The sequence below is a fragment of the Phacochoerus africanus genome, chromosome 10 (genome assembly GCF_016906955.1).
Source record: "Phacochoerus africanus isolate WHEZ1 chromosome 10, ROS_Pafr_v1, whole genome shotgun sequence".
NCBI lineage: Eukaryota > Metazoa > Chordata > Mammalia > Artiodactyla > Suidae > Phacochoerus > Phacochoerus africanus.
Genome location: NC_062553.1, coordinates 72,530,032 through 72,555,481, shown reverse-complemented (window position 1 = coordinate 72,555,481; position 25,450 = coordinate 72,530,032). Strand labels below are relative to the sequence as shown.

General features: G+C 46.4%; 1 protein-coding gene across 3 annotated transcripts in view; it reads right to left on the bottom strand.

The window, feature by feature from the left end:
* SEPTIN11 (septin 11) overlaps positions 1-25,450 on the bottom strand; it is a 92,653-nt gene that overhangs the window by 9,424 nt on the left and 57,779 nt on the right. For all 3 annotated transcript variants that reach the window (XM_047798776.1, XM_047798779.1, XM_047798778.1), the window contains exons 3-8: positions 22,713-22,908; positions 15,042-15,228; positions 9,933-10,094; positions 6,327-6,423; positions 5,139-5,307; positions 1,058-1,190 (exon numbers count right to left, since the gene is read on the bottom strand). In XM_047798776.1, the coding sequence (XP_047654732.1) occupies positions 1,058-1,190; positions 5,139-5,307; positions 6,327-6,423; positions 9,933-10,094; positions 15,042-15,228; positions 22,713-22,908 (944 nt within the window). The remainder of the gene's footprint in view (positions 1-1,057; positions 1,191-5,138; positions 5,308-6,326; positions 6,424-9,932; positions 10,095-15,041; positions 15,229-22,712; positions 22,909-25,450) is intronic.

Sequence of the window (25,450 nt, the reverse complement as noted above, 5' to 3'; positions counted from 1 at the left end):
AAGAAAATAAAAATCACTCATGCTCCTAATAAGAAACTCACCCTAGGGATAAGCATAGTTCTTGACTTCTCGTCCTTTTTTGAAACATACATTATACATTTACTTGGAGACAGCCACACCACAGACATCTGCACACAGGCTATTCAAGTAAGAAGAGGATGGGGAGAAAGTTCTGGCCTTTGACAAACTGAACTTAGAAAAGCATCACAATGTGGAAACAAAAATAGGAAGCAAGAAGGGAGGGAGGGAGAAAAAAATTCTTACTAGATAATTCTAAACTTTTACCCAGAGCCCTCTTGATATCTGAAGCCAACAGCGAAGAAGGCTCAACTTCCCTTTCTCTGCAGCAAAACTACATTGAGGGCTTAGCTATTTAAATCACCTCTAAGTTTCAGTAGACTTTACAAAGATAAATTAACAGGGAACGAGGAGGAAATTATTTAGACAAGTGCATCTGGAATGTATGAAGCTCTCGGTCAGGCACTGGAGATGCTCCTTATCTACCATCCAAGGCAAACCTCTCTTTCGGGCTCGCTCTCTTGAGGGAGGAGTGTCACAGCAGAAAGGTGGGATACTCTAGGAAGCAGTTACCCTGGTGGGGATGTGGAGGATGAGGGGGAGTCCGCAGGATGCTGGATACGGAGCAAGCACCCCAGTGGGAAGCCCGCATCCCCCATCAGCACACGGGTGAAAGGCCCCCCACTGCTTAGCTCACTGAGTCGGCGGACAGGCTAAGACAACACACAACAGTCTCACGAGCCCAAATCTTATGTTTCATCACTTGTAACCTGAGGAAATATGGAGCTTCAGGGGACAGGGTCTGGAGACCTAAGATCTAGCTTTAGTGTTGGCTTTGCTCCTAACAAGGCAGCTGACTGAAGAACACACGTAACCTTTATGACACTCAGTGTTACCATCTGTGAGATGGGGACAAGACTGGCTGTCCTTTCTCCTGCCCAGGTTTGTGGGCCGCTCGTGGGACAGACTGTATGCAGCAAGTCCTTAGCACAGCCCGGGGCCTCTGGGTCTTCCCTTCATCGGAGGACATGTGGCTCACCTCTTTCTCTGCCTCTTTCAGTTCAGCTTCTTTTTCCTTCACTCTCATGACAAACATCTGTCTCATTTCTTCTTCTTTCTTCTGAAGTTCTCCCAGAAATTCATTCCTTTTTGCTTCGTAGGTCTCCTGAAGGCTATTCAAAGCCACAAACCAAGAACAGTGTCGTGAAATTGCACAGTAAGAAATTCCAGTTCAGACCGTGTCTACCCAGCCACTTCCTCAAACTAGGTAAGGCTGCCACTTACCAGGTTCAATCAAGGACACATAAAGTGGTGCCATCTTCTTTTCAATTACGTGGCGATCAGAAGGACAAGCACATCAGGAGCCAGAGATGAGGCAGCCAGCTGGGTGTAGCACTAATGGGTCAAGCTGCACCCACCCCATATTCACAGAGGGGAAGCCTGGACTGGCCGGTATCTCCCAGATCAGACCAGCACTGGAGCTGGTTGGTTTTGGATTCAGAGCAACTTACAGACTGACTGTGGGAAGGGCACAGCCTTGCAGCCTCAGTGTTCCCTACAGAAGATGTGGATACGGTACCTTCCAGGGATGTGCTTAGAGGAGGTAAGGGTGGGCGGAGTGAGTCAAGCATGAGACGCAGCCTCAGGGCTCAATAAATGGTCCTTGCCCTCCAGCCCCTGATTTAGAAGAGAGACTCAGTGAGCCCCCTGAGGAGACAGCAGTATAGCTAAAGACACTATAGACAATGCCTACTGTGTAAATGATATTATCACTTGTAAACAGAGCTGGGTGGCGTTGTATTTTTCAGCCTCGGCCTCCTCCTGACTACCTACAGAACTTAGAGCCCAATTTTTTTTTTTTTGTCTTTTCTAGGGCTGCACCCGCAGCATATGGAGGCTCCCAGGCTAGGGGTCCAATTGGAGCCATAGCTGCCACCCACAGCAACGCAGGATCCGAACCACATCTGCAACCTACACCACAGGTCACAGCAACGCTGGATCCTTAAACCACTGAGCGAGGCCAGGGATCGAACCTGCAACCCCATGGTTCCTAGTCAGATTCGTTAACCACTGAGCCATGATGGGAACTTCAGGGTCCAATATTTTAAAGCAAATGCCATGACTCAGTTTTACCTCCAAGTCAGAGAAAATATGTTACAGAAAAGGCACCTTTGGTAACTAACACAACTTAGAGACAAAGACACCCACACCCATATTCATATAGAGAAACATTTGCAAGAAAGTACAGTTTCTCTCTCTCTCCCCGCTTGCAGTTTCCCTGGAACAAGTGTCATTACAGTTAACACAAGTCTGCAGGGTTGTCCACCTTTGCCCAGGGACCAAATTCATCCGAAGGGCTGCTTCCAACAAGGACAGCCCCTGTGGGCAACCCTAAGCTCGGGGCTCCCCGGCATCCACACTTGTCCACGTGGAAGGAGACAGGAGATCCAGGTAGTGGGGAAGTGTGTGCGTGCGGATATATGCTCATAAAGAGCTACACACTTACAAAATGTGCTCGTTAGCATTGTCCATGCTTCTATAGTCAACACTTCCACTGGCTGCTGAAAAATAAGGTTTCCTGAACCAGGAGTGTTACCCATCAGTAGGCAACCCTGAGTTTGGAGTTTCTGGAGATACATTTGGCTTTCTGACTATCTTATGAGACCACACCAACTTTGGCTGACATTAATGTTGGCTAATATATATATATATATATATATATATATATATATATATATATATATATAGTATATTTATACATTATATTTATACATAACATTAATTTATAATTAATTTAAACACATGACATATTAATATTAAATATACCACATGTTTATAAATATATACTAAATATTAACTATATTAATTATATAATATACATAAATATGTTTATGTTTAAATATACATTAATATACATATTTATTAATATAAATATATTTTGTCTTTTTAGGGCCACACCCAAGGCATATAAGGAGGTACCCCAGGCTAGAGGTCACATTGGAGCTGTAGCCACTGGCCTACACCACAGCTCACAGCAACGCCAGATCCTTAACCCACTGAGCGAGGCCAGGGATCAAACCCACATCCTCATGGACATTAGTCAGATTTGTTTCCGCTGAGCCACGATGGGAGCTCCCTAAGGTTGGTTAATATTAATTGTGATATTTGGACATGAAATATAAGTTACAGTGCCATAGAGACAGAGAAATGCATTGACAACAAAACTATAAAGTAATCCATGAATTTGATTTTGCTTGATAACATCTATAATAAACACTTTATCACTATTATTTGGGTCAGAACTGCCAAAGGCAGAGGATGACTTGGCCTTGCTATGAAATCTGAGGAGGGGGGGTGACCCAGTTTTTGTTGATTTTAAGATAATGAACACACTCCCCCCTTCTTTCTAACCAGAGGGGGACACTCCTGGGTCAAGAAACATAGTCTGCTAACCACTGCTTGTCTTAAACATTCTGAAAAGTCCTTCAACTTAAAAAGATGGTAACAAGGAGTTCCCATTGTGGCTAGGTGGTGACAAATGCAACTAGTATCCATAAGGACTCAGGTCCTTCCCTGACACTCCTCCCAGGTCACCCTGAATTCACAGGGGCGAAAAGACGTCTATGAGCCTCCAGGAGTGATGACTTCGAAGGTGAAGTTCTGGGAAGTCCCTCAAGTCAAGTGTAGCCTTTGCCTTTCCCTAACTGTGCCATCCTGCAAGCAGGTTTCCTCTTGCACCCTCAGGGCCAGGCCCTTTGCAAAGCAGTGGCTTCCAAGGAAACGAAAGCCAAGTTCACTGCACCTTGCTATCTGCCAAGGCATGGGGTTTAAAGCCAACTTGCATTTTCCAAATAAGCCCGCCTGCCCAGGAGGGCTGCTGGAGGTGAGCAAGTGGGGTTCTCAGAGGAGAAGCACTACTTTTCTATGTCTGCTCCGCATATACGGGATAAAGAGTAAAGAACCTGTAGCTCCAATGCAAAGGGAGAGGCAGCAGAGGTGCCCAGCTGCAGCTGCAGCAGGAAATCTTGGCCCTCCAGGCTTCCCGGGATCCCAAGCAGCCTGGTGGGTGGAGATGGTGGGGGGTAGCAAAGGAGCCTGATCACAGACTCCAAATTCCAGAGGTGAAAAGAGCAGGGCTGTGTGGAACAGTTGGTAGCATTGATGGAGGTCAATGACCTCTGCACTTTCACTTCTGCCCTGCCCTCTAGTCCAGGGGCCAGCAAATTACAGCCTGAGGGTGAAATCTGGCCCCACCTGTTTTTGCAAATCAGGATAGAGCCACGCCCATTCACACCTTGGGGTCTCGGGCTGCCTTCACACCACTGGGTGTGACGAAGATAGCTGGGACACAGACTGCAGGGGTCCACAGTGCCTGGAACACCTCCTCTGTGGCATGTTCTGGAACAAGTCCTCTCACTAGATCTAACTGTCCCCCAATCTCCTCCAGTTCCTGGTTTTACAGATGAAGAATCGGAGGCCCAAGAACAGTTCTCCTGGGTTCCCTTACCCTGCAGCTCTCTGCCAGACCGCCCCTTTCCAATAAAGTTTTTCACTTCGTCCAAAAAATAAAGAACCTGAGGCTCAGAGAGGTAAAGAGTTGGGTAGCGGCAGGGCAGAGCCTTGAACCCAGCCTGCTGCCCCCTGGCCCAGTGCCTGGGTCTGAATGAGGGGGGGCACGTGGGCTCCATTCTCCTGGGGTTCCTTTCGTTCCATCTCTATGTGTGGGGGGGCAGGGGGAAAAACCTCTATGAAAAGATGAAGACAGCCTCTGCCACACAAAGACCATTTTCATCAGGGTTTAAAACCACAGTGTAGGCTTGATCTCATATGGGTGATTTTTTTGGTCAGTGCCTCTCAAGGTTCAATCGGCCCGAATCCATGTACAGAGAGGCACCCTCTGCCCTGCCTCAGAAAGCACACTTCATGTGGCTGTGGACGGCCAGTCACAGCTCCCAGTTTGCATCACTTAGTCCCACACCCATTACAGAGATGACGCAAACGGTTGTCGCCCCCACCCGTCCCCTCTGGCACCCATATCTCAGCCCAGCAAGGGGTTCTGTGATGCACCAGCCCACCCCCGCCCCGCTGCCTGGGGGCCCGGCAGCTGGATGCCCTCCTACCTGAAGGGTTTGCTGTCAGGATCGGTGTCCTTGAACCCCATCTCTTCGAGCTTGCAGCGCCGATACAGTTCATAATGGCGGGTGTGAGTCTGTTCTCGCAAATCTTCCATGTTCACACGGATCAGCATCTCCCGGAGTTTCACAAAATCGCAATGGTTTTCGTTCTCAACTGCAAAGGACGGGGACGAAAGCAGGGAGGGCGCTCAGCAGCCGTGTCACTGAAATCGGAAGTGATGATTCCAAGATGTTGGGACCATCGTTCCTGAAACCTGAGGTCTCCGAGCCGCCTATAGGTCCCTTACTGGACCCTCCCGATGCCCTTACAAGACAGGGCTTCTGACGGCAGTGACAGTGACTGCTGAGGGGGACGGCAACCACCCTGTGCCCGCTGGGGACAGGGCCCCCTGGGAGGAGCTTTGCAAGTACCACCTTGACTTCGTAAGCAATTCTGCCAGGCAGGCCCTGGGACCTGCTTGGCGGACACAGAGGGTGGCTCTGATGAGGGAGGAAGCAGAGTCCACATTCAGACACTGTCTCCAAAGCCAGCTTGATTTCTACTCCTCTGTGCTGTCGAGGCCCGTATAAGGCAGGTTTTATATAACTCCTTTAATTTTATCAATAAGACTATGAAGAAAGTTTTCTTATTGTAGAGAATTTGGGAAGATCCATGAAAAGGATCACTGTCTTTCTTTTTTGGGGGGCCACACCTGTGGCATATGGAGGTTCCCAGGCTATGGGTCCAATGGGAGCTACAGGTGCCCCGCCCACACGGCAGGCACAGATCAGGCAACACTGGATCCTTAATCCACTGAGCGAGGCCAGGGATCCAACCCACAACCTCATGGTCCCCAGTCAGATTCGTTTCTGCTGTGTCGCGACGGGAACTTCCTACAGCTTTCTTACACTTTGCTAATGAAGCTGGTTCACACTCCAAGGGCAGATCTCTCTCCTCTCAGGGATTTATCCTAACCTGCCCACTCACCCCGGCAGTCCCCAGAGGCTGCCCCGTTGGCACTCGGGCTCTGGATCCACCTCTCTCCAGGCCTTACCCGTCGGGTCACCATCTCTCTCTCACCTTCACGGCTGCCGCCCCCTTCTGCCTGCCCATGTGGAGGATCAGCCCAAACCCGGTGGGGACGTCACCCTGGGGTTCTGGGAGAGGGAACCCTTTCCGAGATGTGCACATACCCTGCACCACGCCCCAGGGGTACTGCCTGGCCTTTGCCATCTTGTTGCCAATCTTCACCTCTTCGGTGCTGCCCACCACGGCGAACGGGAGGTGGACCTGCCAAGCAAGCAGCGCAGAGAGTGGTCAGCCACCCTGCATTGTGAAGATGGCTTTCTCTGGCCTCCAGGCTCCCCCTGTCCACAGAAATCTGCTGGGTGCAGGGGGCGTGCGGGGGCAGAGGATCGAGGGGACTTGAAGGCTCAGTGAGGGTGGGCTTCGTGAACTTCCACCACCAGGCAGGAGTGTCTGATGAGCCAGGCTCAAGGGAAAACCAGGAGTCTGTGGTGACTATACAGTAAGCGTGGGACATCCATTGTCCCTGAGTAGCTATTGAGTGTATGGGGTTAAGAAAATTTTTATTTTATTTACATTTAATTAATTTGAATTTATTGAGTGTATGGGGTTAAGAAAATTTTTATTTTATTTACATTTAATTAATTTGAATTTATTTAATTATATTTATTTATCAATTATGCCCACACCCCACCATATGGAAGTTCTCAGGCCAGGGATTTAATTCAAGCTGCAGCTGTGACCTATGCCACAGCTGCAGCAACTCCAGATCCTTTAACTCACTGTCCCGGGCCAGGAATCAAACCCAGGCCTCCACAGCAACCCGAGCATGTCAGTTAAGATTCTTAACCCACTGTGCCACAGCTGGAACGCCTGTATTTGAATTTTAAAGGGAAGCAGTGCAAAATATTTTTCTATTAAATATAACTTTATTGCTTTGGCAGGACTGCATTTTGCTTCAAACTCCAGTCTTCCAAAAAATGAACCATCAGTTCTATCAACATGGATGCAAACAGGCATTCCTGTTGTGGTGCAGCAGAATGAATCTTACTAGTAACCATGAGGTGCTGGGTTTGATACCTGCCCTCACTCAGTGGGTCAGGGATCTGGCATTGCTGTGAACTATGGTGTAAGTTGCAGATGTGGCTCGGATTCCATGTTGCTGTGGCTGTGGTGTTGGCCAGCAGCTCCTATTCGACCCCTAGCCCAGGAACCTCCATATGCCAAGTGCAGCCTTAAAAAGACAAAAAAAGAAAATGACAAAAAATAAAATAAATTACATATATTAAAAAAAAAAAAAAAAAAAGAGTTCCTGTCGTGGCACAGCGGAAACAAATCCAACTAGGAACCTTAAGGTTGTGGGTTTGATCCCTGGCTTCACTCAGTGGGTTAAGGATCCAGCATTGCCGTGAGTTGTGGTGTAGGTTGCAGACACGGCTTGGATCCCACGTTGCTGTGGCTCTGGCGTAGGCTGGCGGCTACAGCTCTGATTAGACCCCTAGCCTGGGAACCTCCATATGCCATGGGTGTGGCCCTAAAAAGACAAAAAGACAAAAAATAAAATAAATTATATTTTAAAAAAATAAAAAAACATGGATGCAAACATAAAGGGAAATTATTGCTTTGGTACTTATTTCATATTGAAAAACTTTTAAGTATGTTAGGAGTAAACTGGGTATGCATCCAAGTTTGGGGTGTGCTGTAATTGTACAATATATATTGGATTTCAAAGCCCAACTGCAAAAAAATCTCATTAATTTTCATATCACATGTTGAAATGATAACATTTTCGATATGTTGCATTAAATAAGTTCTTAGAACTAGTGTCATGTTTCTTTTCACTTTTTTAAACGTGGCTACTGGAAAATTTTAAGTTACTTGTGGCTCATATATCTGTTGAACAGCATTGCTTTTGAAAGTTGAATCATCACACAAAACTCAAATGAGAAATACACCATAGCCCAAGTTATTGGCTCAGGCCTTGCACCAGACGTATCTTGAGCCAAGATAGGTTCAAGACACCTAGCTGTGCCACACTGGTTTAGCTGGTAGCTACAGCTATATTCTGGGGAGAAAACATTCATTCTCTTTTTCCTGTTAGTGTGGAAGAATCACATTTGAAACGGCTGCTCTGAGAATTATTACTCGGGGCTCCCTGGTCCAGAGTTCTTGCACCGCAGATAAAATGAAAAACATGAGAATGTTTTAAAGCCGAATCCCCTCCTGCAGAGAGCTTGGCCTAACCCTCCAGCGCAGGCTGCCCACAGGCTATTTTGTCTGATGCTCAAGATATTTATATTTGCTCGTTCCTCTCATACTGGTGGAATGAAAGAAAGCACATTTTCTTTCCCCAAGTCTGGAAGCAACAGGACCCTTCCAGCCAACATCGTGATGTGACGCCCAAGGAAACTGCTTTCTTCACCCCAACGGAGCGACAAAAGCAGCTGCCAATGACATCTGCTTTCCACACGTCACATGGGCTTTCATCACCAAGAGCTGCCTGCAAGGAAGAGCCTCCAAGAAGACTTCTTGATAAAGAGCAAGATTAATTTGGGAATGTCAGTTCCACGAACCTGATAATGAGAGGGAAAGAGCAGAGGTTCATGGGCATTTTCTTTCCAAGAAATTTAACACAAATTTAGCTTCACGGCCAGGCAAGTGATTTAAAAAGATGGGAAGGGATATAGAGAAAAATTGGATGGGACTCATTCTTGCTATTTCATGGATCCCACACTGACCCCAAATCACAATTGTGCAGCAGAACAGAACAGCACCGTCACAGCCTGAGCTCCTGACAACGTGGTCACCTTCTCTGCTCCCGAATGCATGGCCATCAGGATAAAAGGTCAGAGGTCAGCTAGAGCCAAGCTGCCCAGGTGCACATCCTGCCCCGCCACCCGCAGCTGTGCTCCCCTAGGTCTCCTCCCATGCAAGGTGGGAAGGATACTAGCATCCCCATAGGGCTGCTGTGAGCATTGAATGTGGAGCCATGAATGGTGCCTGATGCATAGCAAACACCCTGTAGGTGTCAAAACGTTAGGCACTACTGTCATTGTGAAGCTCTTGGTACCCGGAACCGGAGAATTTTAGGGCTGGAATCCTGTGTATGAATTCCCTCCCCAGAATCTCTTCTAAGTGACTTGAAACAGAACCTGTTGTCGGTCGGCCATTTGTGGTGGTGGCACCGAGCTAAGCAATGACTTCACACTGGGCCCAAACCCCTCAATTCTCTTCTTTTTTTTGGTCTTTTTGCCTTTTCTAGGGGCGCTCCCTCGGCATATGGAGGTTCCCAGGCTAGGGGTTGAATTGGAGCTGTAGCCGCTGGCCTACACCACAACCACAGCAACACAGGATCCTAGGTGCATCTTCGACCTACACCAGAGCTCACGGCAACACCGGATCCTTAACCCACTGAGCAAGGCCAGGGATCAAACCCGCAACCTCATGGTTCCTAGTCAGATCCGTTAACCACTGCGCCACGACGGGAACTCCCCCTCACGGCTCTTTTGCGTGAAGGCTTTGGTTCTGCTTTTGAATGAGTCTGGCCGCTCTCCCTTGTGACAACTTTCCTTTCTTACACCTAACCCTCCCACCTGACGGATGGAAAACTGAGGAGCAGGGTGGTGAAATGACTTGACTCAGCAGTGGCGGAGCTGGGACCACACTGAGGACATCCAACTCCCCGTCCAGTGCTCTAGCCACTGCCAAGGCTGCCACTCAGGAAAAGCTTTCAGGAAAATCACTGGTTGGCCTTTTCTTACTTGAGGACTTACACTCATCGTTGCATTAATCTCTGCCACTGTTTCTTCATCGGTGGGGAACTGATATATCTGGACGCCATTGCTGACCAGTTCACTCATGATCTTACTCTTGAACTTGTGCAGTTCGTTCTTGGCGATGGTGTCGGCTTTTGCAATGATTGGAATGATGTTCACCTATAGACCAAACACACACCCCCATTTTTATATAATTCCCACATAAGAAAAACAGACAAATGAATAGAATAAACAAACAGATACTGTAAAACTTCACGTGGAAAATAGAGATGATAATTAAAAACTGGACATCCAACCTAGCTGTGAAGTTAAGAAGCAATGGGATAATCTTTTAGTTCCATCTCTGAACACCTTTACTTCCTCCCATCTGGTGCTGAAAGAAAGCATCCTCGTAATTTCCTCTTCTGTGCCACCTCATCCTTCTCTACAGTGTGAAAGGAAGTGTTACTCTATGACAAACAGCGATAACAAAGCAGCCTATTCTTTGAGTAACCAACCACTCGTTTTAGACGCCTCCCAGCTACTTTAGGAGCTTGGTTTTTGCATGTTCCTAACAGCCTAATACCAAAATTGTCATCGGTCAGAACAGCAGAATAATCAGCTCTACACAGGATAGAACCCTTTCTTTCTTCTGAGGACCTGAAGACGGCCAGGAGCAGAGAATCTTTTTTTTTTTTTTTTGTCTCTTCTAGGGCCGCTCCTGCGGCATATGGAGGTTCCCAGGCTAGGGGCCTAATCAGAACTGTAGCCACCAGCCTACACCACAGCTCACGGCAACGCCGGATCCCTAACCCATTGAGCAAGGCCAGGGATCGAACCCTCAATCTCACGGTTCCTAGTTGGATTCGTTAACCACTGAGCCACGACAGGAACTCCTAAGTTTTTTCTTTTTACGGCGGCACCTGTGGCATATAGAAATTCCTGGGCTGGGGGTCAAATGAAGCTGCAGCTGAGGCCTATGCCACAGCCATATCAACACCGGCTCTGAGCCTCATCTGTGGCCTATGTTGCAGCTCTAGGCAATGCAGGATCCTTAACCCAATAATCGAGGCCAGGGATCGAACCAGCATCCCCAGAGAGGTAACACTGGGTTATTAACCCACTGAGCCACAAGGGGAACTCTGAGAACCTAAGTATTAACCACAACAAAAATGGGTCCACCTACTTTTAAATTTTTCAAAATTACACCAACTAATTCTCTTGAAAATTGGCTTCTGGAGTTCCCGTTGTGGCGCAGTGGTTAACGAATCTGACTAGGAACCATGAGGTGGCAGGTTCGATCCCTGCCCTTGCTCAGTGGGTTAATGATCCGGCGTTGCCATGAGCTGTGGTGTAGGTCACAGACACGGCTCGGATCCTGCGTTGCTGTGGCTCTGGCATAGGCCGGTGGCTACAGCTCCGATTAGACCCCTAGCCTGGGAACCTCCATATGCTGCGGGAGCGGCCCAAAGAAATGGAAAAAAGACAAAAAAAAAAAAAGAAAATTGGCTTCTAAGACACTGCTTCTTCATGCCAGAATGAGATCTGGGGCCAAAAACAAGGTCCACTTTCAGAGTATCATTTACAAAGAAAGACCAGGAGAAAACTTGGAGCCTGACAATGGCAGAATCATTTTTTTTGTCTGTTTTTGGCAGGGCCCAAGGCATGCAGAAGTTCCCAGGCCAGGGATCAAACCCAATTCAGAGCAGTGACAATGCCGGGGCCTTAAGTGCTACCCACCAGGGAACTCCAAGAATTATTTTTTAAGATTAACTTTCTTCTATTTGCTGCTTGGTACAGAGGTTTCAATAAGATGCTACTGACATCTGACATCTGATACTGGACTAAGCTCTTCACTCAGCTCAGGTGAGGAGGGCATAGGCTCGGTGAGCAAGTGCTAGCCAAAGAAGAGGGCATCTTTGGGGGTAGAGGGGGTTCTGGGTCATGTCTGCATTTCTTTGCTTCTCCTTTTATTCCAAGAGCCAGATGAAAAATCCCTGATAAACCAGAATCAGATGACAGGCTGATGGTAAAACCTCTTCTTTCCTATTCCTCAACCCACTCCCAACCTTATCACATGTGGGCTCCCTCCAGAAAACTGCAGACGGAGACAGACTTCACCGATGGTGAGGGAATGTTTGGATCAGGACCTGGGGAATAAACACCTCCCTGCTGTTCTTACTGGCTAACGTTTGCACACATTTACTATGAAGTTAATGTCAACATAGACAAAGTGGCAGAGGTGCAGAGTTTCATGGCCAATTTGACCAGAGTAGACAGATGAACCAAGCAATTGAGATTTAAGATCTCTTCCTCCTCAGTGGCAGGTGCCTGGAAATCTTTTCTGAAATTATACATTGGCCTTAACTCTTCACTTTACTTTTATCAATAAACCTTTGCAAATACTGTTTTCAGATACTCCCTAGCATTCCAGCTCTACAATGTCTATTCTTTGAAAGCAGTTTAACCTTCTTTCTTTTCTTTTTTTTTTGTCTTTTCAGGGCTGCACCCACAGCATATGGAAATTCCCAGGCTAGGGGTTCAATGGGAACTGCAGCTGCAGGCCTACACCACAGCCAAAGCAACGCAGGATCTGAGCTGCATCTGCGACCTACACCACAGCTCACGGCAACACCGGATCCTTAACCCACTGAGTGAGGCCAGGGATTGAACCTGTGTCCTCATGGATACTAGTCGAGTTTGTTACCACTGAGGCACGATGGCAACTCCCCAGTCTAACCTTCCTTGTAGTGACCGTTTTGTTTTTACTAGATGTATTTGTTGTGCCTATTTTCTTCCCTCCTTTTTTTTAAATCAACTTTATGAGGCATAATCCTATTGTTGAATATTATTGTTGGTCCACAAGCCCGGCCTCCGGTGAGGAAGCCACCTCCCTCTGCTGCATCCCAGCCCTTCTTTCAAGGAGTAGGGCTCCCTGCCCAGATCCCTCCACCATCTGTGGCTTCACTGCAGCGAGTCACATGAAACGAGAAAGGGTTTCTCTTGATTCTCCCAGGGGTGCCCTAGCTGTGCAGTCTTTCTGGCTGGTGGATAAGATTCTGTAAAGCAGTGTATCTGCACAGGCTGAGGGCACTGGGAGCCTGGCTTGGCAGGGCCCCAAGGGCCCTTTGTGGGCTGGCCCAGGCACAGGCTTTGGGGACAGGCTGATCTTCTCAGCGTTCTCTCACTAATATGGCTCTCTGGAGAGAAAGCAGCTTTTTAAACAGTGTTGTTTGGACAGAAAGTAATACTCAACAAAGCTCTCTAAAGATAAGACTTTTTGTCTTCTTTTTCTTTTTATGGCTGCATCCACCACATATGGAAGTTCCCGGGCAGGGATTGAATCCAAACCGCAGCTGTGGCCATGCCAGATCTTTTAACCCACTCACTGGGCCAAGGATTGAATTCACTCCTCCACAGAGACCAGAGTTGCTGCAGTTGGATTTTTAACCCACTATGCCATGGTGGGAACTCCTAAAGATGTTAAGACTTTTTATTGAACTCAAAAGGAGGTTAGACTCGGAATTCCCGTTGTGGCGCAGTGGTTAACGAATCCGACTAGGAACCATGAGGTTGCGGGTTCAATCCCTGGCCTCACTCAGTGGGTTAAGGATCCAGCGTTGCCGTGAGCTGTGGTGTAAATCACAGATGCAGCTTTGGATTCTTTGTTGCTGTGGCTGTGGCATAGGCCCGTGGCCACAGCTCTGATTCAACCCCTAGCCTGGGAACCTCCATATGCCCAGGGAGTGGCCCTAGAAAAGGCAAAAAGACAAAAAAAAAAAAAAAAAGAGGTTACATTCTAAGAGGAAATTCCATAGCTAAATTTTGTATTTTTTCTTGTTGCCACTGGCTGCTGCTTTATTTCAGAATGTAGTTTTCCATTTATTTCAAAATGGAAAATCAAATTAATCATAAAGCAAATCATCAAATGTTTTAAAACTCATCCGCCCCTTGCTTCAAATGTTGTGAAAGAGGTTATAAAGGTGCAAAGATCAGCGGCCGAATGCAATCTAAGACTCTACTTCTTTTGAACACATGGTGCAGTTTTGTTTTAGAATCTAAGCAGTTATCACATAGATAAAAAATGGACACCTTTTCATTCTAAATCTCACATTAAAGCCAAACCTATGAAAACATTTCAAAGAGAGATTTAAAGAAAGCTTTTAGTGGAGTTCCCATCATTGCACAGCGGAAATGAATCTGACTGGCATCCATGAGGATGCAGGTTCGATTCCTGGCCTCGCTCAGTGGGTTAAGGATCTGGTATTGCCACGAGCTGTGGTGTAGGTTGCAGGTGCGGCTCAGATCTGGCGTTGCTGTGGCTGTGGTGTAGGCCAGCAGCTACAGCTCTGATTCCACCCCTATCCTGGTAATCTCCATATGTCGCGGGTGTGGGCCTAAAAAGACAAAAAAAAAAAAAGAGAGCAAGCAAGCTTTTAAGAAAATAAACAAATTATGAATTATAATTCAATCTCCCTAAATTTAACCCTTCCCATGACCATTTAGGTGTTTCCGCCATATAACTCCCAATATAACCCCATATAATGCCCTCAGCAGAGCACACACTAGTGCTAATTGAGGAACTAAAAATACTTTGTGATGAGCTACGTGGTTTTGTTGGTTTGTCCCGATATCCAGTACAGTATTAAACCATTTTTTTCACACTGTTAAACCCTATGGTTCTGTAAACCAGGGGTTAGGAAGAGGGGAGGGCCGAAGAGTCAGGACAGAGACGACCTTTAGGGCAGTGCAGCTACCCTGTATGACAGCACAGCGATGAATATGTGTCAGTGTGTCTGAGCCCACAGAGGGCACGAGAGAGCCCTCATGCAAACCATGGACTTGGGTGACGATGATGTGTCCGTGTAGGTTCTTTAACTGCAACACCAGCACCATGTGGCAGGGACGTTGGTTGGCAATGGGGGAAGCTACGCGGTGGGTGGGGACAGGGGCACACGGAAAACCTCCATACCTGCCCTCCTGACTTGGCTACAAACCTAAAATTCCTCTAAAAAAAAACCCTTAAAACAAAGCACCAAATTATACCGAAAGCAGAGGGTACATCGGGGCCTTGGGATAAAGGTGGCCTTACAGGGAGTGGACAGTACCCAGAGCGGCAGTGTGTACCTTGCTGTCCAGCTTCTTCATGGTGACCAGGTCCAGGGACTTCAGCGAGTGCCCGGTTGGGGCGATGAAGTAGAGACAGGCGTGGATCCTGGTGTCGTGGTAGTTGAAGAGGGAACGTTTGATCTTCAATTCCTCTTGCAAGTAGGCTTCAAACTGGGCATCAATATATTCCACTATGGGCTTGTAGCTAGAATGCAGAAGGTTTTTAAAAACAGTTTTCAAATCAGCATGCTGCTGGTCAAACCCCTATGGACAATCCTCCAGGAAAGTCTTCAGAGGCTCCCTCTTTGCTAGGAGCTAAAGCCCCAGTTCCTTTCCTTGGCAGCCCAGACCCTGGGCCATCTGGCCCCCGAACCTCACCCCAGGCCCCTCTCTCCACCGCCTCCCTGGCTCACCCTTGCTGCCCCAACATCAAGCTCGCGCCTGCCTCTGTGCCCTTTGCTCACACCGGCCCCTACCCAGAACAGTCTTCTTCCTATCATTCCCCTGGATAACCTCTGTCCTCTAAAACAGACGTTATAAGTATGGGGGACACACTGTCACTTCCTCCATGGCCCCCAGGACAGTGTTGCTAAGAGACTGTGGCATTCTTTCCTACTGGGCCACAACTGAGCCTCACGATCGGGCCCAATAAAGCGGTTTTTGATAGGCTCTACCAACTAATGGGCACCGCTGTGCAAAATGAAACTACTGGAGTTCCCGTGGTGGCTCAGCAGTAATGAACCCAACTAGCAACCATGAGGATGTGGGTTCAATCCCTGGCCTCGCTCAGTGGGTTCAGGATCCAGCACTGCCGTAAGCTGTGGTATAGGTCTCAGACATATCCCGGATCCCGTGTTGCTGTGGCTGTGGTGTCGCCAGCAGCTGCATCTCCAATTTGACCCCTTGCTTGGGAACTTCCATATGCTGCCGGTGCGGCCCTAAAAAAAAAAGGAGAAAAATAAAAAAGGAAAGAAACTGGTCTTCGGTTTCAGGATATGGCCTCACCTCCTGCTGGCAGCCTCTGTGCTCCTGAGCCCTGTCCCTGCACCGCCACACACATGCCATGACCTCACCTAGAAACTGAAGTCCCTGGACCATTAGCATCAAGATTCCTTCCAACTTTCAAATTTTATGATTTGAAGGTAAACTCTGTAACCCTCTCTTCTCACCAAGTCAGAATTCAAATCTGTTTTGGATAATGACCCATGATTCTATTAAGTGACCACAAACACAACTGTTAATAACATACTAGGACTCTATACCCAATAAACCAGAGGTTCCCCGGGGGTTAAACAGTACATTAGGTCACTGCAGAAAAGCCTCCAAGGCAACTGGGCAGAAGTCAGCGGCAGCAGCAATGAAATAAGGGCCATTCAGAATAAAATGGGTTAATTCTTCCCCCAAACTTAACTACCTTGCTGAGGAATGATTTAAGCTTCAAGAAAAATAAAAACCTTTCAACACTCAACTCTCAGATCCATAAATTAAACTGAAATCCCTGAAAGGGACCTATAAATCTTTTATAATGAGGATGACAGCAGATGTCTTAAAAGAAAAAATAAATAAATAAATAAAAACAAAACAAAAATTTATGACCAAAAGTGAAAGAAGAATGTTTTCATATATTTTCCCTTGGTGATTTATCACAATCCATTGATTCAGTTTAAGCAGACAAAATCTCTAGAAGTTCAAAGAAAACGTAGAACGTGCCTCAATAAAATTCTAAACATGACAACAGAAATCCCACTTTGACTTCGAAAAGAATGAGCAGAGTTCCCGTCGTGGCGCAGTGGTTAACGAATCCGACTAGGAACCATGAGGTTGCGGGTTCGGTCCCTGCCCTTGCTCAGTGGGTTAACGATCCGGCGTTGCCCTGAGCTGTGGTGTAGGTTGCAGACGCGGCTCGGATCCCGCGTTGCTGTGGTTCTGGTGTAGGCCGGTGGCTACAGCTCCGATTCAACCCCTAGCCTGGGAACCTCCATATGCCGAGGGAGCGGCCCAAGAAATAGCAACAACAACAACAACAAAAGACAAAAAAAAAAAAAAAAAAGAATGAGCAAGTAATAAGATTTTCCTACATTTTAAAATTAGAAAATGTAGGCAGGTATTACATAACAATAGTAATAATTATTATTATGTGAGAATAGTTAAATAAAATGGTGGTTAGAAGCATGGACTCAAGCCAGAACGCCTAAGCCCAAACTCCAATTCCACAATTTACTAGCTGTGTGACTTTGGACAAGTTACTAAACCTCTCTGTGTCTCAATTTCCTCATAGGTAACATCAAGGACAAAAATAGTACCTATATCAGAGAGCTCATGTGAGAAGTAAGTGAGCTAATATATATAAAGAACTGCCATATAAGCGTGAGGTATAACTATTTCACAGTATTATGATAAACAGCAAGAGAAAAACAAGCCTGACTTTTGAAAAGATTGGGGGGGGGGGGGACTTCACAGTGACCTGCTTCCATGGTAACTGTTGTGCAATGAGCTCACAGCCTGCAGGGCAGGGGACCAGGCCACTCTGGCGCCACCCATGCCCTGTGAGTGCTGGGCCTGACTTTCCAGGCTCCTGACCCTGAGGCTTGTGTCAGGGGGAGTCAGGGTCCCCCCCCTACACACACACACACCCCCTCTTAGCCCCAAGGAGAGGAACAGCAGCTGACAAGCGGTTGCTCCCTCCTGTCTCCCCAGCATTTCAGCACCTCCCCCAACAGAAGTCCAAGTACTTTCTTCTTTCTGTGAATTTTCTTTTTGCCTTTGGTTTGGATTCCGACCCTCCAAGATTTCAGGATGCATATCATCTGTCCTTTCCTGGTGAGGAAAGCTTCCTGTCCTGTAGTCAGAATAGCCAAAGACATCTTTTGTTCTCTTACACCTGGGCTTCCTTCTGCCTTCCCCTGTTAAGGAGTTCTGGCCCCTTTCTTTTTGTTGTTTTGGCCACGCCCACAAAACAAGGAAGTTCCCTGGCTAAGGATAGAACCCACACCGCAGCAGGGACAACGCCAGATCCTTAACCTGCTGAGCCACCAGGGAACTTCTGGCCAATCTTTTCAATCGCTTTCTTTTCCCTGTATGTCGTTTCCTTGGAAAAATCACATTTATTCCTACGCTGCACTTAAACAGATCTTCCACCCAAGTTTCAGACCAATTCACCCAAATGCTTACCAGATACTAGCATTTGCTCTTCTAACTAAATGTGTGCAAAATCAAACTCTGCCTCTTGTCCCCAAACCTACACTCACCCACACTCCTCAGCCCCGCAAATGGCACCTCCATCCATACCACTGGCCGGTTCAGAACCCTGGGGTCCACCCGGAGACCCCCTCGCTGCCTCCCACACTTCAAGCAAGAAATCTCATCCACTTTACCCCCCGTGTCACTATAAACAAATCAATGTCTTACAGGAGAACTATTTACCAAAATCATTATTCCCTGTGTTCAAGATTTAATCATGTTGATGAAATAGTTTCTTCGTGATGAATGAGGAGTCAGCCCAGTGACTCTGTCCTTCCCTTCACATCCTTTAGACAAAACTCTGCCTTTTCTCCTACTCCTGTCTGCTTGTCAGCTACATTCAAAGTCATAAAGATAAGGGATCGTCATTCCCATTTTGCCCTTTGCTGGTTTCCATTCTTACAGCAAGGATACCTATCTCTATTCTGTTTGCCCAATTCCAACTTCTCTGGATTGTAGCCCCATCAAGCAGAGGAAGGGGGTGGGGGGTGCCAATCAGATCTAGTCCTTACATTTTCACACAATCTCCTTTTAAGGCATGAGGATATTCCTTTTACCCACCACTTTTTCTTGCCCCCATGAATCTCCCACCATAAAAACTACAAAAAATTGGGAGTTCCCATTGTGGCTCAGTGGTGATAACCTTGATTAGTATCCATGAGGATGAGGGTTCAATCCCTGGCCCCACTCAGTGGGTTAAGGATCTGGCCTTGCCATGAGCTGCGGTGTAAGTTGCAGATGTGGCTTGGATCTGGCATTGCCACGGCTGTGGTATAGACCAGCAGCTGCAGCACTGATCTGACCCCTAGCCTGGGAACTGCCATATGCTGCAAATGCAGCCCTAAAAAGCAAAAAGAAAAAAAAGAATGTGTGTATATACATATACATATATGGATGACTGGGTCACTTTTCTGTACAGCAGAAATAGAACATTGTAAATCAACTATAGCAAAAAATTTAAAAAAAAATTTGAAAAAAAATAAAGAGCAAACAGTCCACTCCATTACCATTTTACAACTCTGATGAAGACTTGGTGAGTCTGAGGATTCTCTCAGTGGATTTCAATCATCCATGCTTTTCAGGGCTGATTATCCTTATACTTTGTAATAATGCCACTGATGCCCTGTCTCCCAAATGTGGGGCACATGAATTCTCTTTCGAGCATTGCAGCAAAACCCGGTTTCCCTTTTGGTCCAGATCTCTTTCCTTCCTCACAGAAGAGTACAGACATCAAAACAAGGAGGCCCTTAGACCACAAAGAGTTAATGGTGCTCTTAAGCAAAACAGGAGACCTCACCAGATTGCTCTTCCTGCCTCCATCTAGCTAGCCTGGTCCCAGGCAGATAATGATGCAGGAATGCTGACATGTCTGAAGCCTACATAAACAAACTGGGACATTCTTGAAGTCTTGCATGGCAGAAAAGCTTGCCTAATCCCCAAAGTAGTAAAAATAATCATGGGTTTAGAGAAACAGCATCCTTCCCTTATGTTTACATATTGATACAAAAATGCAGATCCCCCTTCCAATTTTTGATGGAAGCAGACCCTGTCTGAGTAATGAGTTTTTTTTAGCAGTGGTCATGTGGGTTAATAGTCAACCGTGTCACCAGTCCTTCTGGGGCACAGGGTACGAAATGCCACTTACAGAAGTTATGCAACAGCTGTCAAGAAATTTCAGGAGGAAAAAAAAAATTGGTATCTAGGTTAGGTTAATATCACACTTCCTCTCTTCTAAGTCTCCTTGGAAACTATTATTTGCCCTGAATGAGTCAGATAATTTCTTAAAGAGGCCTCCAGCTGCATATATGTGGCTCCACACCGCACTGGCCACCTGCTGTTCCGGGCTGGTGAGTGAAAACCTACCAGACTGCAGGAAAGTCCCCATTTAGGGGAGAAGTAAAATTGCTGCGGCAGTGCTGAGGCCACGACTCTGTGCTGGGACAGCTCGTGGGATCTCAGCAGCAAAATGCCAGAGGGCAGTTCTCACTCCTGCAGGAAGGCAGCCTAGGAAGGTCAGGCCGCTGTCTTCCCATCAGGGAGTGCACGACCCCAGGGAGAAACAGGCGCAGGTCAGAGATGCAGACCTGACTGTGCAAAGACCGGGAGCCCTGGCTCCCTCCCTGGCTCCCACAATGCACTGAGGCTCTTCTGCTTGTCACCCAGGCTCTGTCTTCATTTGTTTCACTGGGCATTAGAAACAGCCTTCAGGCAGGCATCGGGGTCATAAATTAAGAGCAACTGCTCAGCTGCAGGGGCTGAGCTTAGCTGTCCCCAGCTCCAACACAATGTACAGACAGTCCATTTTGACAGATGCAAAATAAAATCCTTCTTACTCTGGCTAACAATTGCTCCTGTTACTACAGGCCAATGTGTATGGAAGAGCACTGAAATTGTTCTATAGATAAAATACAGTTCAGTGCTTAGCTAGAGCATGACTTAAATATTTCTCTGTCATTACTGTGTACCCATATATTTATATCAAAGACAGTTAAAACTTTTATTATAAAATTTTATAATACACAGCTCTGGATAAAAATACTTCAAATTCCTCTTTACAAAACACACACATACACATCGTTTTGAGGAAAATGAAAACAAACAAACAAACCTGTACTAATGAAATTTCTGAGCCCTAAGCAAACATAATGTAACTCAATGATCTGATGTCTTAGTCCCCTTAAGTGGTCACTGAACAAAAATGTCTCTGGAAGCCTCCTTCTGGAATTATCTTTGAGCCAGGGACAATTTCACTGTAACTCTCTCAAACTTCTTTTAAGAATGAATGGAGATACTTAAAATATATTTAAAATATATTTAAAGTCGAGATAGGATGGGTGATCTTGAGATTAACATATGGATGTGTAACAGGAAGTTTTAAGGATTAGCAGCTTTCCTCAAATAAGGGCATACAGCAACTCAGAGGAAAAAAGTCAAACTTGCTTGACTTTATACATGGAGTACATATGTTTTTATACAAATAAAGCCTCACCATATTATCTTATCATAAGATCATCTGTGAGTTTATGTAAAGCAGCTTTAGTGAATGACTATGCAAGACTGACTCACAGCTAATGGCTTCTCTCACAAACTACTAGACCAGAATTCTGAAAAGATATTTTCTTTCTTAAGCAGGTTAAAGATGTCTTTCTGCCACATTGACACAGAAGTTTGTTGTAAGCATTATCTAATTCGCTTACCAAGCCCTCTCTGGATAGAGAGCGACCTGAATTCCTCAGTAGGCTGCACTCAAACCACCATCATTATTCAGACTCAATGTGGCCATTCTGCGCCCAGCGGGCCACCCAGCTCCAAGCAGCCTACAGGAAGACGGAGACAATCCACAAAGGCCTCACAGTGCTGGCACCACGGCACTAGCATCAATATTTCCTGCGCTGGCTGGAAATGAATGACGATTTCTTCCAAAAATCTTTATCTTTCATAAAAAATGCTTTCTTTGCTCTGGGATTTTAGAAGCCGATACCACTGTTGCCAAAGGCACCAAAACACAGGCAAACTCTCTATTATTACCACACCCTTCCTCCAGGCTTAAGCACCCTTCCTGAGACCCCACCTAAGAAGAGAAGAGACCTAAGAACTAGTGTAATTCCCTTAGGAGCGAGAGGGCCCGAGAGGGCCCGCAGCTGGTCATGGGCAGAACCCAGATTGCAACCCAGTCTCCTCAATCCCAGGCTGTGGCTTCTTGGGCAAAATCATGTCCACTTGGAGATTTCATTCAGCTCTGTAGGAATCTGGGGATTAATTCAAATATCCCAATCCGCCACAGAGACCAGGAGAGCATGGCAAATGCTCATTCCAAACTCCTTTTACTTTTTCATGCCCCCCCCCCTTTTTTAACCCCAGCATTAATAACAACAAAACCCAGAAACCACACTTCCTGGACTCCCTTGCAGCCAGTGTTCTGGATGTGGTCTGCTTTCTGTCAAACAGATGCAGGGAGTGACCCACACAAGGCAGAGACCACAACACAGGGAAAGGGCTTCTTCTTGCAAGCAAGGGTGCAAGCATCTGGTTCATAGCGGGGGCAGATTGGTGGAGATTCTAGAGACCTGCCCCAGCATCACAGGCACCGAACTATATAAATTAGCTGGTGGCAGGAGTTTCGGTAACCATAGGTAATTTCTCTAGATTGCTTTTCCAGGAGGGGAAGCCCTCAAACCTAACTCTGTAACTCCTGGAAAAATGTCATAAGCTAGCTTATTCCTTCAAACAAATCGCTTTTCTGCTTACAGTAGCTGGAATCAGTCACATAAGCTGATTCTGACCTGAAGAACACTCTAAGAAAATTTCTCAGAGGACAAGAATGTCTTATCTTTTAGGGCACAGGAGACGAAGCCCCATAACTAGCGAACCCTTAGTCTTTGCCTTTACCCAGGATGGGTCCTGTTATCTCCTCATCCATTTATATCCCCACGAAACCCCTAGATGTACCTGTCATCCTTATTTATCTGGTCTCCGAAGCCCACGGTGTCCACGATGGTTAACTTCAGCCGCACGTTGCTTTCCTGAAGCTCATAACTTCTGGCTTTTAACCGGACACCCGGTTCATTGTGAGTAGCTGGGTCACTTTCAAATTTGGTGTTGAATAAAGTGTCCATTAGCGTGGATTTGCCGATGCCCGTCTCGCCTGCGTGACCACAAGGAAAAATCAGAGAATGTGTCGATGCCTCTGAGACATGAGTTCACGTCATTGGCAGTTTTTCACAATCACGCCTGTAACATTTCTTTGCAAAGTCGGGATCCTCAGAAATCCCATTACAAAAGGATGTTCTTTCCATGTGAGATCGCTAGAATAACTCCCTAGAAATGCCTTAGTGAATTTCAAAAACCACTGAGCAGAAAAGATCTTGAGCTTACAGATCAAGATGCTCTTCTTTACCCTAGAAGAGACATGCAGAACCTATCAGCTTGCCTGTGGTCAGTCTGTGGTCACCACAAAGACACAAAGCGTAGCTCTTCCTTGTTGGCGTGTAAAACTGTATCACTTAAAAAAAAAGTCTATATTGCTGAGTTCCTAGGAAAGTTACAAAGACAGATGCAATTTCTAATGAATTATCTGATACCATCTAATGTTGTGAAAAAGAATTCCATTTTTCAAAACAACACTCTTGACAAAGAACAGCGATAGTAACAAACCCAGCTGCAGGTGCTGAGCTTTTCCTCTGTGCCAGGTTCAGAGCAGAGCTTCCCACGCACGGTCTCAATGAAACCCCAGTTCTGGGAGCTCCTGGTGTGGCTCAGAGGGCTAAGAACCCAACTAGAAGTATCCGTGGGGCCACAGGTTCAACCCCTGGCTTCACTCAGTGGGTTAAGGATCTGGCATTGCCACGAGCTGTGGCATAGTTTGCAGAGGAGGCTTGGATCCGGTGTTACTGCAGCTGTGGCATAGGCCAGCAGCTGCAGCTTCAATTCAACCCCTGGCCCGAGAACTTTCATATGCTGCAGGTGCGGCCCTAAGAAGAAAGAAACCAATCAACCAAGTACTAACTCTCATGAAGTAAGTACTACTGTATCCTTACTTTTACAGATGGGTCATTAAGGCTTAGACAAAGTGTAAGTAACCTGCCTAAAGTCACACTGTTCAGCGGCAGAGCTGGGGTTCTAACCCAAGACTGTGTGGTCCTAACACATACACTGAACCAACACAACATCCTGACTTTACTGTTACAGAGAAAACTGACCACCTAATGTTTTTCGTGATCGTCATGAAAATCTTTTATATTATCTCCTTTCATAAATATCTCCATATCATCTCATTTTTGCTTCCTTATTCAGCAGGTGTCAAGCATTTGTTAGATTTCCCAGTTTCAGGCTGGGAAATGTTTGTGACAATGAAACTGGATGATGTTCAATGACCTGCCACAATGGCCTCATAAATCGCACTGGTCATTCAAGTCAGTAAGTGCTCACTGAGCCCCTAACACACGCAAAGCAGAGTGGCCCGTACCTAGCACTCCTCTACTGATCACATGGTAAGACCCTACTGTGGAGCCATGGAGAGCTCGAACCTGGCCTTCGAAATAAGACCCAGAAAAAATTTATCTTAATTCCAATTCTTAGGTTGAGTCAAAAACAGCTGGCCATAATAAGAATGAACCCACCCTTGTCGGTGGTGGAGATGATGGTGGCTGTGTGTGATGGTACAAAGAGGGGGGCAAGAAGCAGGAAACATCAGCCACAGAAAAGCCTTTTCTTAAAAATCTGGAAATTTTCCCAATTAGGTTTTTAGCTCAATGTAAACATGTTGATATACCACAGTCCTTTCCGTAAACCTCAATCCCGCGATGTTCCAAAGTATAGGACCTCTGTTCTGAAGAAGTGCCGCCAATGACTTTTAGGATGGTGACAGTTCTCTGGGGGAATAAAGAGCCATGGGATTTGTAGCCTGAGGGCAACTTTCCCACTGTAATGACAAAATCCACTTACTAATGAGAAGTTCTGTATTACTTCTTGCTGTCCAACAGTACGAAAATGAAGAAGAACAGAATGCTTCTGCATTTGAGCTTTCTCTAATTAGAAGCCTTATGTGGTTTGCCACTGACTAGCATGATTCACTTACAGGATAAAAGTTGTTCAAGTACATTTGCCTCACTCTTTTCTCATTGGACTCCATACATCTCTGACCAAAGAATTTTCTCCTTCATCGGTCTTCATTCAGCCAGTGTTTTGTCCAGTTCTGTGCCAAGTTTCCGAAGGAGAGCAATGAACTGGCCTGATAAGGTGTTCTCCCAAAGCCTAGCATCTGACCTGGAACATGACTCAATACCAACCAGACTCTGATTTACTATTACGGGAACGTTGTTCTAGACTTCTGCCATAACCACATGCCTCTTATGAGCAAGACACGGATTATACCCTGGACCTTGCAGCTGGCCACAGGTAACTGGACCAAGGCGAGCTCCCTGTGCAAAAGCACCCATGGGAGACCAACCATGATGCTGTGAGAATGTTCCGCACTGGACAGTGACCTGCCTATCCAAGTGAACTTCTCACTTTGGGAGTTTGAATTTACACACAGCACGATGGCATGAAGAAAAGATACAGTGAGAGAAGTGATAAGCAGATGCCACAAGGTAGCAAAGGCTGTAAATAAATAAATGATGTGTGGTTGATAGCCCATCAGCTGGGAATATAGGAGAGACAGAGCAGATAGATACAGTGGACATTCC